Source organism: Carassius auratus, chromosome 49 (genome assembly GCF_003368295.1).
Source record: "Carassius auratus strain Wakin chromosome 49, ASM336829v1, whole genome shotgun sequence".
Lineage (NCBI taxonomy): Eukaryota > Metazoa > Chordata > Actinopteri > Cypriniformes > Cyprinidae > Carassius > Carassius auratus.
The window spans coordinates 9884970-9901614 of record NC_039291.1 but is presented as its reverse complement, the minus strand read 5'-3'; the positions used below and the strand labels follow the sequence as shown (position 1 = coordinate 9901614).

General features: G+C 36.4%; 1 protein-coding gene across 1 annotated transcript in view; it reads left to right on the top strand.

Annotated features, from left to right (window-relative positions):
- LOC113066147 (ephrin type-A receptor 3-like) overlaps positions 1-7383 on the top strand; it is a 64608-nt gene extending 57225 nt beyond the window's left edge. Inside the window, exons 14-18 of the mRNA XM_026237838.1 lie at positions 71-220; positions 1641-1834; positions 2716-2853; positions 3725-3821; positions 3944-7383. Coding sequence (XP_026093623.1) covers positions 71-220; positions 1641-1834; positions 2716-2853; positions 3725-3821; positions 3944-3949 — 585 coding nt within the window. The 3' untranslated portion in view covers positions 3950-7383. The remainder of the gene's footprint in view (positions 1-70; positions 221-1640; positions 1835-2715; positions 2854-3724; positions 3822-3943) is intronic.
- The last annotated feature ends 9262 nt before the right edge of the window (positions 7384-16645 follow it).

Sequence of the window (16645 nt, the reverse complement as noted above, 5' to 3'; positions counted from 1 at the left end):
GTTTTGTAGTGATGCTGCTTCAGAGAATTGCTAATCAATTTTTATTTTATTTTTTTTTGCTGTTTTTTAGGGGGGTAAGATACCCATTCGATGGACAGCCCCTGAGGCCATAACCTACAGGAAGTTCACTTCAGCCAGTGATGTGTGGAGTTATGGCATTGTCATGTGGGAGGTGATATCCTATGGGGAACGACCGTATTGGGAAATGTCCAATCAGGACGTGAGTAAATTCTGATTATTATGTGCATTATGCATTATTATTTTCCGTAATTTTCCTGCTCAAAGATCTCACAGTAAACAGAAAATGAAAGTTTTTAGAATTAATTTTGTGGTGTATAACCGAACGGCAACATCCCACTCTCTCTCGTGAAGCCCATAAGGAAGTGACTAAAACTGTAATAAACCGACTGGCGGCTTGAATCTGGCTGCAAAAGGGAGTCAGTCCCATAGACTGCCCATGTTAAAATGCCCAACTTTACAGCAGAGAAATCATGTTTACAGCCTGATGCACAAAATTATTTTGGTCTATATAGCTAATTTTACCCTTCATGACAACTGTGAGGGGGGTGAATTTTTTTTTTATAACTCATCCGTTTAAATTATATTAAGCCTTAAAGTTCTGCATAATTTAGGGGCGTTTTAAAGTTTTCATTTTTGTTTAAGTTTTAGGCCAAATTTTTTTTTGCTTTATGTTTATTTTGGTTTTATTAATTTTAGTACTTCAGCCATATTTATTACAGTTAGTTGCCAAGGAAGTCTTTCTCATTTTCTTTTAAATCTTTTTGGATTTTTTATCTAATATTTATATCTTATTTTATTTAAGCTTTATTTTCAAATAATAGTTTTAATTTTAGTTAACCGTAACAACTGTTAACCATTGCCACTGGCTACTTTATTTTTTAAACTTTAGAATCCTCACTGATTTATAATAAAAGCACTCTGCCAGAACACTTCACTGGGACTGGAATAAAAAAAAAAAATACTTAAAAAGGTAAAAAGATTAAATGCATCTGGAGGGTGAACATTTTCAGATTTCAATTCACAGGCCTCTTTAAAAGAGGGAATTTGAATCAGTGTTAGTGGGTTCTTGGCAGATTTTCCACACCAGAAACTCTTTTTATTTATTTATTATCACCTTAGGAAGAGATCTTTGCTTGGGATTTGGAAAGAGACTGCTTGGGAAAGAGATTGAGACAATTGGGAATGATTCGAACCTGTATACCCAACATTTTAAAATTGAACGCAAAAACATTTGCAAGTTCCATTCAAGGCATAAACCACAAAATCCATCCGTCTTCCTTCCCTTGCCATTGTAATAGGAAATGGAGCGTTTCGACGGTTACAGTCTTCCAGGCAAGAGTTAAGATAATACGAATGTTTACATCAAGCTTGTTTATTCCTTCCCTTACGGCGGTATCATTTCATAAAAGGGACTAAATTAAACTGCTCTCCTCTTGCGCTAACAAAGACGGTCTGACCCGAAATCTCATTCTCACGGTCACAGATGGGTAAAAAAATGAATTAATCCAACCTCACAAAAAAGCTAAATGCATTAAATGAGAGAATGAATCTGCTCCATATTCTTGAAGCGTAGACGCTGCTAATGTATGATTTTTAATGTGAAATCTTCTTCCCTCCAGGTGATAAAAGCTGTAGATGAAGGCTACAGACTACCAGCTCCAATGGACTGTCCGGTGGTGCTTCACCAGCTCATGCTAGACTGCTGGGAAAAGAACCGCAGTGATCGACCAAAATTCGGGCAGATTGTCAGTTCCCTGGACAGGCTGATCCGGAACCCAAGCTGCATGAAGCAGCTGGCCAACACTTCAGCCTGGTAAGCCAAATGCCCTTCGCAGATTAGATCTGAATTCAATAGAGGTGATCCGCTGGGATGTGTGTGGCAGTTTGCAATATATAGTTCATGAAGTGTGTTATGATGTTGCTCAGGTGTGTGCTTAAATTTTTTTTTTTTTGCAGTAATCCAATAAATTCGAAATAAATGAAACGGATATCCAACTAATCTAGATTGAAGCCAGATGTACGTCAATATGAACCTCTTCCTTCCAGTGCATGTTTCTCTTAGTTAGGAGAGGGGTTTGCGGTAGTCTTGGCTGATATCTGATTGTCTATCCCTCTGCCACATTTTGAGGGTTGCTAAATAGGCAGATGGGCTCTGGATTGTTTAGCCAGTGCTGGCCACAGTTAAAGCAGAATGTGCAAACTAAATTTTCTCACAAACCACTGGGAAAACTCTGCTTTAGTGCCCTTAATATGAAATAAAAAAGGTTTAAATCTAAATTACTCAGGATTGTGTGTTGTAGTGGAGGCTATGCAACTGATAGGGAGAGAGTGACAGAGACATGATTTGGGACAATCTGCCTAGCTTCTGGATTTGGAAAGCCTAACGTGTCCAGGCAATGATAAGCTTTTGATAAGCTGACACAAACATGCACATACTTGAATGCATTAAAAAAAGCGAGGTTCTTTACCGTTACCAAACTGTGTTTGTAAGTGCTCACATCTTTGAAACACTTACTCTGAAACTGCAAAATCTAAATTGAATTTTACCAAAACACAACATCAAATGGATACAAACATCACAGACCAATGCAGAATGCTTTCTTCATGACAATTCTGACAATTGCAATACTAGATGTGAAATGACATGGTTATGAAAGACCGTTTTTCTGACTGCACTTCCTGCTCCAACCATAGGGAGGACCCAGTGACTCCTGAGGCGGGAGTCAGCACGGTGGAAGACTGGCTGGACTTGATTAAAATGGGTCAGTACAAGGAACACTTTTCCAGCGCCGGCTATGTCACCTTGGACTCAGTTTTGTACGTCAGCACCAGGTAAATAAAAGCTACACTAATTCAAAAGACACTTGAATGTGTTCTCAATGGTGTATTATCTGATATATTATATGCATACTAAGAATCAAACTGAGAGTTTACAAACTGCGGTATATAGAGCTCCAAAAAGTAGTATGGCATTCCAAACATACCATACCATGTTGGAAACCGAATACTTGAATACATTGTACACTGCCTACAATAAAAACAAAATGCAAACCCATATGAAATATACAGTGTTAATTGGTGTAAACAATATTGTTATGACGTGCCCTCATTACTTGGCATGTTTTATTCAGCAAGTGGCATCCAGTTATATTATAGAAAATAAACATGATGGGTTTGCATTTACATCCAAATACATGTAAGGATTATTTTGCAATCAAAATGAGTCCCCAAAGAAGTTTCATTTGCATTTCTCATGGCATTATGTGAGTACAATATCCCACAGGCATTAGTATGCAACAGTAGTATGCTGAAATGTCACATGACCTCATGAGTTCAACTTAAATTACTATATTTGTATAATATAATAACAAATAAATTATATATAATTATTATAGTAGTATAGCATTCCAAATATACCAGCTATGTCACAAAACTGAATGTTATTAACTGCATATTATGCACTGCCTACTACTTCAAAACAGTATGCAGTACTAGTGTTTGCTTGTAAGTTTTGTGTAAAAATTTGTGTCAAGCAATAATGGAATGCATTGCATTGTAATACCATATTTGTGCTCTAAAAATCTACACACAGTACATAGTTAACACACCGAATACTGTAAAAATAGTATGAGTGGTATGCTATTATGAACATAACCACCCTATGTTAAAGCATCTTATTCTGTAACTTTCCTTTCTCTCACAGTGAACTGGATAAGATGGGCGTAGCACTGGCAGGCCATCAGAAAAAGATCTTGTCTAGTATCCAGTGTCTTCAGGCACACCACGGGACACAGGTTCAGGTATAGCGCGCCACCTCAATGTCCTCAAACCTGTTCTGCTTCCACCGAGGAGGAGATCGGGAGCATTCTTGCCACATGGAAGCGTCTTGCTGCAAAATGACTCTGTTTTATCTCTCTACCAGCACTGAAGTTCATCAGCCCTACAGGAGAATGGGCTGGTACCTTCCCCTTCGTGATCAGCATCCAGAAAGGCAGTAGATCGCTGCGGATGTCCGAGATTGTGGACTGTGGCTGTCTATCGATCCAAGTGAAGTAAGGACAAGAATCAACACCATGTGACATCACAGCACTGTGAACATCACGCTTCACTCCTCTTTGTACAGAAGACCTTGAGAAGAAACACAGACTGTGTTTTGTGAATCTTTGAACTGTTCTGAGAGCGATACTAGTAGGATCATCTTCAATTAATGTGAACTGCGAGGATGCGGAAAGCTTCAGCGAGATGTCCTTGCATCTTGTGTATGTGGAAATATTTTTGAAACGTTCAGCTTCGTCTTTAGGAGGCAATGAAGCACTGACCTCTCTTTCGCACATACGCACACATTTAAACGCTACATAGAAGGGCCCCTCCTTGACCGGCTCCCATCAAGCCCTTTTTTCAAGCGTCTTTGGAATACGTTAATTCCACCGTGGAGATCCTAGAGTTTAGAGTGCCCACGCCTGTCATTTTTGACAAGTTCTGACATCCAATGTGCAGCAACAGAGAAACGAGAGACATTTAAGGAATGAAGAGCAATTGTTGCTTCACAAACAAAGACCTGACAGCGTGATGATGTTATGAAAGGGGCAGATGTCGTCCTTCCTTCACACTGGCAGCAACTTTCAGTCGTCTTTTTCAACACGTTGATGTGGAGCCGCTTCATCTGATGTGCTTTTCCTTCTAATTTCATTGCCTATTTAAAGTAATTTTGCCTCATTACATGCATTTCATCAAAAAACATGAGCGTCGTTTTTGGAAGGAGGAACGATATGTGTTGAGCTTTTTATGAGGGAGACTTCATTCCTAAATCATCCTGGTGTTGATGGCGCTGCACTCAGTGGACTGTTGAACCTATATTTGTGTTGGACCTCATTTAGCATAGATTTCTGGTGCTTACCGAGTGCTTGGTACAGTTAGATTAAATTTCCATGTGATCTGATAACAGAACGAAGGAGCTTAAACATTTTAGCATACACTTTCCATGTCATTTCATGCACCATGTTCACAATCCCATGTAAAAAGGTGTCCGCAACAGATGCTGGTGCTGTAAAAATAGCTTCATCCTCTATTTTCTGGTTTCTCGCCCCAAGTATCTTGGCAGTTCTTTGCTCTGCGCTTGGAAACGTGATTGAAGAAGAAAGGATTCTATTGCAGTAGAAATTGAGACGTTGTACAGTGTTGGTTATTGTATTTGTACAGTAATGACTTGAAGGTTTTTGTCAGTTGTAAATTAAGACAAGGTGGTGACTCTTATTTTAACCTTCAACTCTAGCTTTGGATAGATGAGAATTGTGAGGCTGTCGAATGTAATGGATAATTTAGCTTTAAAGTGTTGGGGAAAGCTAAGCATTCTCAGGATTGTTGTTTGTCACTGATACACAATTTCAAGATGGCAGCAGATCAGACAGAACCACCAACTGGGTTCTGTTTTCTACGGATACACTTCCTGTTCGATGCCTTTCAGTTTCATTGTTCTTATTTATGTTTTGTCATTCATTCAAGTCCTTCATTTTTGTCTCGTTTTCCAGTAAAATATATCTAAACATCAGAATTGCTTTTAACACTGGTTTTCCGTAATATTACTTATTTTTCTGTTATGAATCTAAAATAACTGTGTGGGTTTTATGCTTAAAAAGAAAACATTTTGTCAGTTAGGTACAAACACTGTTCAAAAGTTTGAGATCAGTTAGATATTATACTATTTTCATCAAGGATGTATTAAATGAATCAAATGTGACCATAAAGACATTTAATAAGGATTTTGTGACACTGAAGATTGGAGTAATGGCTGCTGAAAATTAAGCTTTGCCAAAAGAGGAATAAATGACATTTTAAAATATATTCAAAAAGAAATGGTTATAATACATTCTAACAATATTTCACAATATCGCTGTTTTTATTGATCCAATAAGTGTGACCTTGGTGAGCAGAAGAGACTTTTTTTCTAAAAAATATGATCTGCCCCAAACTTTTTGAACTTTCTGAAGACAAGACCGCAAACCGAATTAGGTGAAACTGTATTGATTTAATAAGAACAACTTGAGCACTCTGGGTAAGGAAAAAACTAAATAAAAGATCAAGCAGGTTTTTTTTTTTTTTTTTTTACATTATTTATAATGTTGGCAAACATTTTCTAAGTGATGCAGAAGAAACAAAAACAGTGTTATCCTCTCATTCTGTGAACTCTTATGGGAAAATGTTCCTTTGGCTTATTTAATTGAAACGATAATGAAGAATGTTTATTTCTTCTGAATATTTATTGATGAAAGTCAAGGTTATAATTGTAATAATTGGCACATCTGCTCTCCTTTTGGTAATTCTTAATTAGGAGCTATTCCTAATGGTCAAATTACTGAAACGTGTGCCTGTTCCGATTTGTAATTTCCCATGCGGCAACAATAACAGCGAATAATTTAATGAGGCGTTGCAAAAAGCATCTTCCGACCCAAAACAATAAACTTTTGAATTCTTGGAGTGATTTCAGTTCTCATCTATCATATTTTTAGCTGATAGTCATCTATTGACACAAACATGCACACAAACACTCAATGCAGTAAATGATGTCTTGAAGCATTTTTGACATTCCTTTTGATTTTTAGAAACAATAAATGCCAGTTATTGTTTCATTTTCTGAAGTACTGTTATTATACTCAATAATATCATGCATACTTTGGTCTGGGAGTTTACACAGCCCACACTACTTGTTACTTGGTTACCTGCACATTGCATCAGGACCTGGGTTAGACATTTTTAGCCAAGAAAGTGACAAATGCCAGGTTTGAATATCAGCAGTAAGACGGGAGAATAAATGTATGTCACTCAGTGGTCGAGATGTGTAGTGCTGATTGAAAAATAGTAATAATGTGTCTGGAAGTCATGAATTAAACTGTAGGAGGCCACTCTCTTGAGGCCAAAATATTTAGTATTACAAAATCATTGGATGGTTTTGAAGTCGGACTCTGTAACTCACTCTGTACCAATCAGGACTGTTGTTTTGTTGTATGGGTAACTGCACAGTGCATTTCATAATTAAATCATATCTGGTGTACATGCGTTGAAGTGTACACTTTGCCACCCACTTCTAAACTGGAGTACTTCAGCCCTGAGTGCAAAAAGCTTCTCTGGCTTGCACATCATTAGTAATGGATACATGATCAGATAACTCCAATAAAAAGGTCACTGAGTCATTGACTTAACAAACCAGGTCCTCGGTCAGTACCTGAAGATGTTACCTCTAATTTTCGGTGTATCATTTCTTTTGGATTTTCAGCATTGTTCTCATTTGTGTACCGGTTTGGTTATTATTTCATAAAGTTGTATTCATTTTAAACATTGTGTCTAATAAATATGTTAATATTTTTAGCCTTTTGTTTTCATAATTGTCTGCTACAAAATGAATGTGAAATTAGTTATTTATTAGTTTGTGTGTGTGTATTAGCCATTTATTCTTAATAAATATTAAACTTTTTTAAGTGCTTGTTTTAAAGTATAAAACAGCAGATTGTTTAAAGATTATAAATTATGAATAAATTGTTAAAAAAAATTACATGACGCAAACTGAAATTAGTTATTAACTTTAATCTTGCTTTCATCACACTTTTAAAATGATTGAAAGTGAAAGTGACATGACATTCAGCCAAGTATGGTGACCCATACTCAGAATTCATGCTCTGCATTTAACACATCCAAAGTGAACACACACACTGTGAACACACACCCGGAGCAGTGGGCAGCCACGGCATGGCATATGCTACGGCACCCAGGGAGCAGCTGGGGGTTCGATGCCTTGCTCAAGGACACCTAAGTCGTGGTATTGAAGGTGGAAAGAGCACTGTACATGCACTCCCCCCCCCCCCACCTACAATTCCTGCCGGCCCTAGACTCGAACTCACAACCTTTCAATTGCGAGTCCGACTCTCTAACCATTAGGCCCTGACTTCCCTTATATATGAAGAGTGTTTAAATTAAGTTTCATTTAAAATATTACCAAAAAATATTATCATTTAATTTAAATATAATTAAAATATTATATTATCTTTTCATTTAAAATATTATCCAGAAATATCGTTGAAAAACCTTGAACATCTGTCACCAGAAAACGGTTCCTGAACCTAGACTCCCCGGAGCGATTGTGAATAAACACAGGGGTAAACATACTGTCAGACGCTTGTCTCTCTCCCTTCCCTTCTACCTCCCATCTTCTTCCAGGAGATGCTCGTGAGATCCATACTAACTGAAAACAAACAGAGCAGAGGTCTTTGCTATTCCCATCATGCCCCGCTCAAACAGTGGGCCACCATCTGGAGGGGCTTCTTTGAATGGCAGCGAGGGTTTGCCACCTTAAAAACAGCTCCTGGTTTACGCTTCTCACAGATGTTTCATTAGAGTTTGTTTTTCAAATTCAGCTAGTAATTCATTCCTGGCTTGGAATCAACGAACAAGCAACTCAAGCATAGACTGATTCAGGTTTTGGTGTATGTATGAATGGAAAAAAAATAATGTGTGGGTGTGGGTTATGAAAAATCTTGATCAACGGTGTAATGACATCAACAGACAAGCTGCAATGTTTTCAAATGTCCAATGAAAACCTGATTTTATTCTTGGAGAATATCACATTATTTTTCCTCATGGCCAGTCTTAAGTAATCCAAGCATCTGCTTCTCACGTTCTTTTGTTGAATGTGATTAACGTTTTTTGGGCTATTATTTATCCTCTTTGAAGATGTTTCAAGGGCAGATCGTTATGGAGACTGCAGCCAATGATTCCACCTTTCATTTGATTACAGCACAGTACTTGATTAATGCTGTCAAATGAAACCAGCAGTTAGAGTCAAGATCTTTGTTCCAAAACTTAGAATATAGTCAGTAATCTTGTAAAATGGCATCCCAATCTGTTATAACCATAGATAAGTATATGAAGCTGCCACATTTGACCACTCCAGGCACAACGACGTGTCTGACATCGTGTCAACATGTCAAGTCACATTCAATTAAAAAAAAAAAATGGTAAAAAAAAAATTTTTAATGGTAAGAAGTTGCGAACAAGTAGGCTATACATCAAAGGTTGTCTGATTTGCCTAGCATGTAAACTTATATCCTTGTGGTAGTACTTGTAGATATTTTATGGCAACTTAACATTTTTAATAAAATACAGCTTCAAAATTCATGTTTAAGGTGTTACAGTATCATGCATTAGACGCAATAAATAAAAAAAACTAATATGAAAACCCAGAGGATTGTCTTGTCTGGAGTATAAAAAGAACAGCTTTAGTGTCTAATATTAGCATGTTGCTAAGCTAATAACAACAACACACTCTTAAAACACAAAATACATAGTACACATAAATAATAAGCAAAAAATATATTTTTTAATTATATTCAGCTAATTTACTTTGTTGACGTAAACTGAAATATTTAAAAAAATAACTTTTTTCACTTTGTTGCAGTGCATTCTGGGATTGATTTACCCTAAAAGGACATATGATAGTGACATAGAATTCAAAACACGTGCTTGGAACAGCCTTCACATTAGGGTTATGCCTATGAGGATTTGAAATGTCTAGTTAACCAGCTCATTGGTTTTGGAAAGGTGAGTACTAATATTTATCATGTTGTGACTTATAAACATGTCCTATATATGTAAACTGACCATGAAAACATGATTTTGTATTCATGTATTTGAGCTGATGTAGCAGTCAAAACAAGAGATTGTAGCCCTCTGTGTGTACAGAGTGAACTCAGCAAATACCCTTTTATGAGTTGCAAATGAAGAAACAGCATTTGTGTGAAGCCAAAACGTGGTTGTCTGTATTATACTATAACATGCACAAGAAGAGTGTCTACACGTTAACAGCGTGGACATGGACATGTTGCCATGGTAACAACAAAGACACCCAAGTGGCTCATTTGTCAATCTGTAACAACTCCGTGTATGGTGAGAAGCATCGAATAAATTCAGTTTGCGTGACTGCAGGGGAATAAACATGTGAGAATAGGCTAAGATTAGCTGAAAAAGCACCCTGAGACTTTGATTTATGATAGCATGTTTTGTTTTGAGTGGTGTTCTTGTTTATGTGAAAGTTGCCGTACTCTTGCTGTGTCTGTCAAGTCACAGATTTAGAAGATTAAAACCAATGTGTTTTTTTTTTTTTTTTTTTCTTCTCCAAACTGTGAGCTTCGAACTCTTTGTCCTCACAGGTGTCACAAAAAGCTCTCCATGTCTGCTGAGAACACACACATCCATACACACATTGCATAAAATTGCATCAGACTGACATATCTGGTAACGATTTGTATTTGATTTGTCTAGTCTGTAAGAAAACACAATATCCTATGTTTAATTTAAAACTGGAGTGAGCAAAGTCTGTTCGTAGAATACTAAAAACCTCTCTTGGCTATGCTGGAAATATCATACTGCTCACACCATTTCTGCAGAACTTATGTATACGGATCACAGTATGCAATTTTTTGTATAAAATATAATTGTCAAAATGTGCATTATACTACACAAAATATTGCTCATAATGCTGTATCCCCACAATGCACTGCACTCTGCAAAATGGAAAGTAACAATGTTTATTATTTTTAATATATATATATATATATATATATATATATATATATATATATATATATATATATATATATACACACACATGCTTATTAATAGATACATAAATACCAGCTGTTTTAATGCACAACTTTTTTTTATAAAAAAAAAATATATATATATATTTTAACTGGGGTCCGCCAAAAATTTGAGGAAAAAAACTAATATAATATAATATAATATAATATAATATAATATAATATAATATAATATAATATAATATAATATAATATAATATAATATAATATAATATAATTAATATAATTAATATAATTAATATAATATAATATAATAAAAATTCATTAAAAAAATCTATTTTTTATTAATTAATTCATGATTATTATCATTCCTTGTTGCTTACTGTTAAATGTGTATATAAAGATGTATGCTATTCTATTCTGAACATACACCCCTTTCTCTCTCCATCTTTTCGACACATCTCCTCTTTCTTCATTCTGCTTCTCTCCATCTGTCTCTTTGTCTGTTTCTTTTGCTTTCTTTTTTCTCTCATAATGACAGCACTCTCTGGCAGCTGAATGTCTGTGGATGTGGATGTGCACCTGCGGGCTGGGTGGACTCTGACAGTGCTCTGCCTCTCTGGAGCCGCTTATAACACATCTGCGACGCCTCAGGCTGCCTGTGTTTCTGCAGAAGTTAATGGCAGGACTAGACCACAAATCCAGGCTGTGTAACAGGAACTTGGAGAGGTAGATGCTGCAGTCTCCTGAAAACATTATGCATTTAAAGAAAAGGAGAAAGGAAAAAGAAAATAATAAGAAGGGATGTTTAATAAGATCTGGCAGAATCAGTTAATAATGAAAATGTAGCAGGTTATATTTTATTCTCATTAAAATGCAAGCCTACTTTATAAATGTTGAAACTGAGTCTCAACGTGGTTCTCCATTAAAAAAAAAAAAAAAATCATCAATCATAGTTTTTCTAATATAATTAAAAATGTGTGCTGAGGGGCCGGCATGTTCCCTCAAGAGATTTGTGGTGTTAAGAAAAGAATATATTAATGTTGAGCTCAGTGACAGGACATGCCCTCACTCAATTAACCTTACAGAAATAGAGAGACACAAGACAATGATGCTCCACTTAATGTGTTAATGACATCTTAACGAGAGAACTCAAGTCTACTTGATCTCTGACCTTTCAGAATTGATGCGAGACCAGAAGATCAGAAATATTGAATATATTTTCCCTCATTAGAGTCTGTCTTTCTTTGCCTTGTGATATTTCAGGTTCATTTTGGCTTTAAGGGATAGTTCCCAATCGCTCACCCTCACGTCTTTCCAAACCCATATGACTCCCAATTTGCTTCAAAATATCTTCTTTTGTGTTCTACAGAAGAAAAATAAATAATAGTCTAAGCTGATTTGAAAAGACTCCCACAATCAGATAATTTATAGGATATTTAAGTTATTATAACTTGATAGGAGACTTTAATAAGGGGTTAAAGTTCATGCTAAAAAAGGCTCCATTTAAGACCTGTTATTATGCTACATTCCATTAAACTCGGAAAGTCGGAATCAGACAATTGTGCAGAAATCTACAACTTTGATTTGTAACATCATGGCAGCCAGGGGGAATTTGAATCATTTAATGAGAAAAATGGCATTTTATTAAATTTAAAAATCTGTTTGTCAAACATTTGCAGAGGCAATTGGATAAAACAAATTACTGATAAACCTGCCATACAAAATGCAAGCATTGCCGTTTAATTTCTTTATATGGCAACAAAAGGTCAGAAATCCTAGTTAGATATATTGAGGACAGAGCCTGACCACCGTTTTGAGGTTCAGCCAAGTTGGGCTCATGGCCTCTATAAACGGAAAACCTCACAATCAATTTCCTTGGACAGAAAGGATTAAAACTAGAGCAGGTGTGCTGCTTTAGCCTAAACCGGACACACCGGCCAGCCACTGAAGCAGTGTCATCCATCATGCTTTAGTCTGTATCTGCAACAGCTGGGTGATTGAGAGAGCGTCACCTTTTAAGAATCAATCTCCATTCCTTCTCCCTCTCCCACAGTGCACTCCCCCCACGATGTGCTGCTATTGCAAATTGATTGACTTCTGGTAAATACGGCATTACCACAAAGTAAGAGGCAGGAATTTATCATCATTTGTGTCTGTTCCATCCGAGAATTCATTAGGAGGCTTAAACAAAAAACAAAGATGGGCCGCAACCGTCTGCTTGTGATGCACAGCGTGAGGAAAAGTGCTGGAGGGAAGGTTTAAGGGGACTAAAACCTTGCTGGATTAAATTATAGTGTTTGTATTAATTAATAAAGTGTTCAATTTATATTGATTGGCAGCTTTTATACGCAGTATATCTGCTTGCTTAAAAGAGAACAAGCACCTTTACTACTGATCCAAGGTTAATTGGGCTACACTGAAAAAGAATTTTTATTTTTTCTCTGAAACAAGTTTGACTTATAAATTGGTAGTACATTTCACAAATAATACAAATAATTGTCAAGTAGCATACTGAATTAAATGTGAACTTTTAAGGCAGAAATAGTATTTTCTTGTAAAACATAGTCCAATATTTGTTCTTTTCAGTGATGAAAGTGCAGCATAAATACAGTTGCACAAACTAACTTGGAAGCCAATTCACTTAATTCGCTAAAAACTAATTTCTCTTCTTTTGGCTTTCGTTCATCCCACACAAAGCCTCATTGAATTCTGCCTGCTGCTGCTAGATTTTCCCCCACCAGAGTGAAAATATTAGTTTAATATCAGTGACAGTGAGGGTAGACAGTGGAGACAGGAGGGGGGAAGAATTAGACTGCGGTGCCTTGCGATTCAAGCTTGTATTTCAAGGTTGATGACAGTTTAATGAAATGTATGGGGTCTGATGCCACATAGAAGCTGAATTAACAGACTCTGTGCCTCTGCATAATAATTGAGCAAATCTGATACTGTACCCTTGTATAGAAGTTCAGAGTTAAAGACACTGTGACATCATAATTGTACCTATTTATTTATCCCTCATCTTATTGTGCACAGTTTATCAGTCCATTCTATTCTAAACAATAAAGCATTTTTAAACATACTGTTTTCATAACCATCAATATAAAATGAATAAAGATGTTTTTTTTGTGTGTGTTTTTTTTTTTGGTGTTGTTTTTTTTTTTTTAGATCCATTACTTCAAGCATCTGCCCTTATAGGTAAGTTACCAAGGCCATGATAACCAGCTATACTTTAACCCTTTGACCCCAAAGTGCATTGAAAAAAGGCAATTTATGTGTCTGAAACAGCAAGTAGGACATTGAATTCAACTTGAAATTTTAAGTTTAAATTTTAAATTTCAATTTTAATTTTAAGTAGAAAGACTTTAATAGGGCTTTCTTGTAAAACATTGTTTACCACTTAGATAAGTTTTTACTGTTTGTTGTGTTTTTATTTTTATGATTTATTTATTTTTCTATTTCTTGAATTGGTCACAGCTGGACATTGAGTGAGGGCAGAAGTAAAGAAGGAGTCAGCTGTGCCTTTGTTTGGCCAGAAAACAGCTCAAGTTTGGCCAGACAAAGTTTTACTGTTAATAATCATAGACCCCTGGCCTTCAACTCTCACAAAAAAGGTACAAAAGTGCCACTGGGGTGATGCTAATAAGTACCTTTAAGTGGTAAATGTCCCTAAATGTAGCATTTAAGGGGTGAATGAGGTTCAAAGACAAAGGTGCCTTTTAGCTTTTGGTAGAACGCCAATGACAGTTTTTTTTTTTCTAAAAGAGTTCACAGCTGGACAAATTAGCCTCAGCAGGCATAGTTTGAGGAAACGTGGTTGCTAAATCAGACTAGCATCAATTTTCAGAGCTTGAACGCTCTCTAACAATGCATGTTTTCAGCACACATCGAGATCATGTGGTTAAAGGGGCAGAAGAACTGAACCTTTTCCAGAAAGACCTAGGGAAACTGAGGAAGTCTAGAAACTAGATCAGCATCCTCACTTTTCAGAGCTCGACACTCTCTAACAGATTTTTGTTTCCTATGCAAACTCTAAAAATGGAACAATCCTAAATGAATGTTTGATGGCAAACATGTTGAAGATTAGAATCCGAATCAGAAGACTTTTAATACCAAGTATGTTTACACACACACGGAATTTGTCTGGACGACACGAGCTTCCAGTGCAGAAGAAAGTACAGACATAGTGCAGACATACATAGGAATAACACATCCTTAAAAATAAAGGTGCTTTCGAAAGGTTCTTCAAGCGATGCCATAGAAGAACCATTTCTGGTTCCACAAAAAAACCATTCAGTCAAACGTTCTTTAAAGATCCATCTTTGTCTTACGTTTTAATAATCTGAAGAACCTCTTTCACTACAAAAAACATTTTGTAAAATAGAAAGGTTCTTCAGATGTTAAAGGTTCTTTATTGAATCATTGAGACAAAAAGGTAGGGATCAAATATAATAGAAGATTAACTGCTAAGATGTCAATTTGTTAAATAATATGCTTTTTTCCTCCTTCATAAAAACAGTTTGCTTGTCTACAGCACATCTAGAGAGTGTGAGCTTAAAAGGGCAAAAGAAGCAAAACTTTTCGAGAGAAAACTTGACCCTTTTCTGTGGATCAAACCCTCTCTTATGGCTCCTGCAAGACATTCTTGAGACTGTCTGTGTGCTATCCTGCCCTAAATCTAATCTCTCCTAGACTACATACCCATAAAACAGCAGGCTCAATATCTTTATAAATAGAAAAACTGTTCACAAGCCATAGGTGGGCACAGCCCGGTGTCGCCCATGGCTGCACACACAGTCAATCACTGACAGACTGGTGAGAGTGCTTTTATTATGTGCATATCTTTTTACGTCCCAGGGAGCTTGTTACAGTCCGGCCCCATGTAATGGCATACATGACAAACCCTGCTATGACAGCTTAAAGAGGGGATATGAATTGTCCCGTTTTCACATTCTCTGCCACATGGTGCGTGAAGACTGACAGTTGACCTTATCAGCGCTCCGCAGAGGATATTTACTGTGCTGCTCTTTTTAAAGTTTGCATTTTAAACGCCCTTCTCATTCGCCACTGAGGCAAGTGGCTGTGTGTGTGTGTGTGGCTGCCTTTGCTGCGGATATGACAAGGCACAGCGCTTTCATGATCGGGGTCCATCTAGGTGCAATGCAACAATTGTGTCAAAGACAACTTTGCTTAACATCGCAAGCTGTTGGTATTGGCACTGAAAAATGAATCATGAGCAGATATCTAGCCTGTTTACATCTTTGCCTGTCAGTCAAATATCAGATCTCACAGGTTGATACAGATGTACTGTACTTTGGATGTTGGCTGAAACTGATGTTTTTCTGTGTGAATGCTCAGGAGCTGAGGATTTACAATTTGTACAGATGTTTGTTCATGAACAAGATGCCTGATTCAGTTGATTCATTCGCAAACAAGACAGAAACAATAGGTCTTATTCACTGTGTTCATATAGATTTGTGAGTGAAATATGCATATGACAAGTCATGATTTATCAATAACTTTCATACAAAAATCACTTCATGAAAAACTGAAACCATATATTACATAAGCAAAAATCCCATACTCCTAAAAGTTGTTAAATTTTATACAGATATTTCATCTGTTTTATCTTATAAAATGAAAAGTTGCATTATATCTTAAACGGAGTTTATCTCCATTAAAAGTGAGAAAAGCTCAGTTTCTCAATGATGTTGTATCGGCTGCTTGCATAGTCGTTTATACAGTTCTTTCACATCAACAACTGTCTTGGTAGAGCAACAGTTGGAGGATAAAAATTATGTTTAAATTAGTTAAAGTTAGTAAAACTCAATACATGTATAGCTGGATAAGATAACTTATTCAATGTAATGGCATTTGATGGTTACTCTGAAGAGTTTGGAGGCTTTTTACTGCCACATTCACATAAAAAAACATTATGTACAGAACAAAGTTCAGACTGTCACTTGGCTTCTATTTTTAAGCATTAGGCCCGCCCACAGTGAAATCTCATTGGCCCAAATTAATCAAATATATTCTGA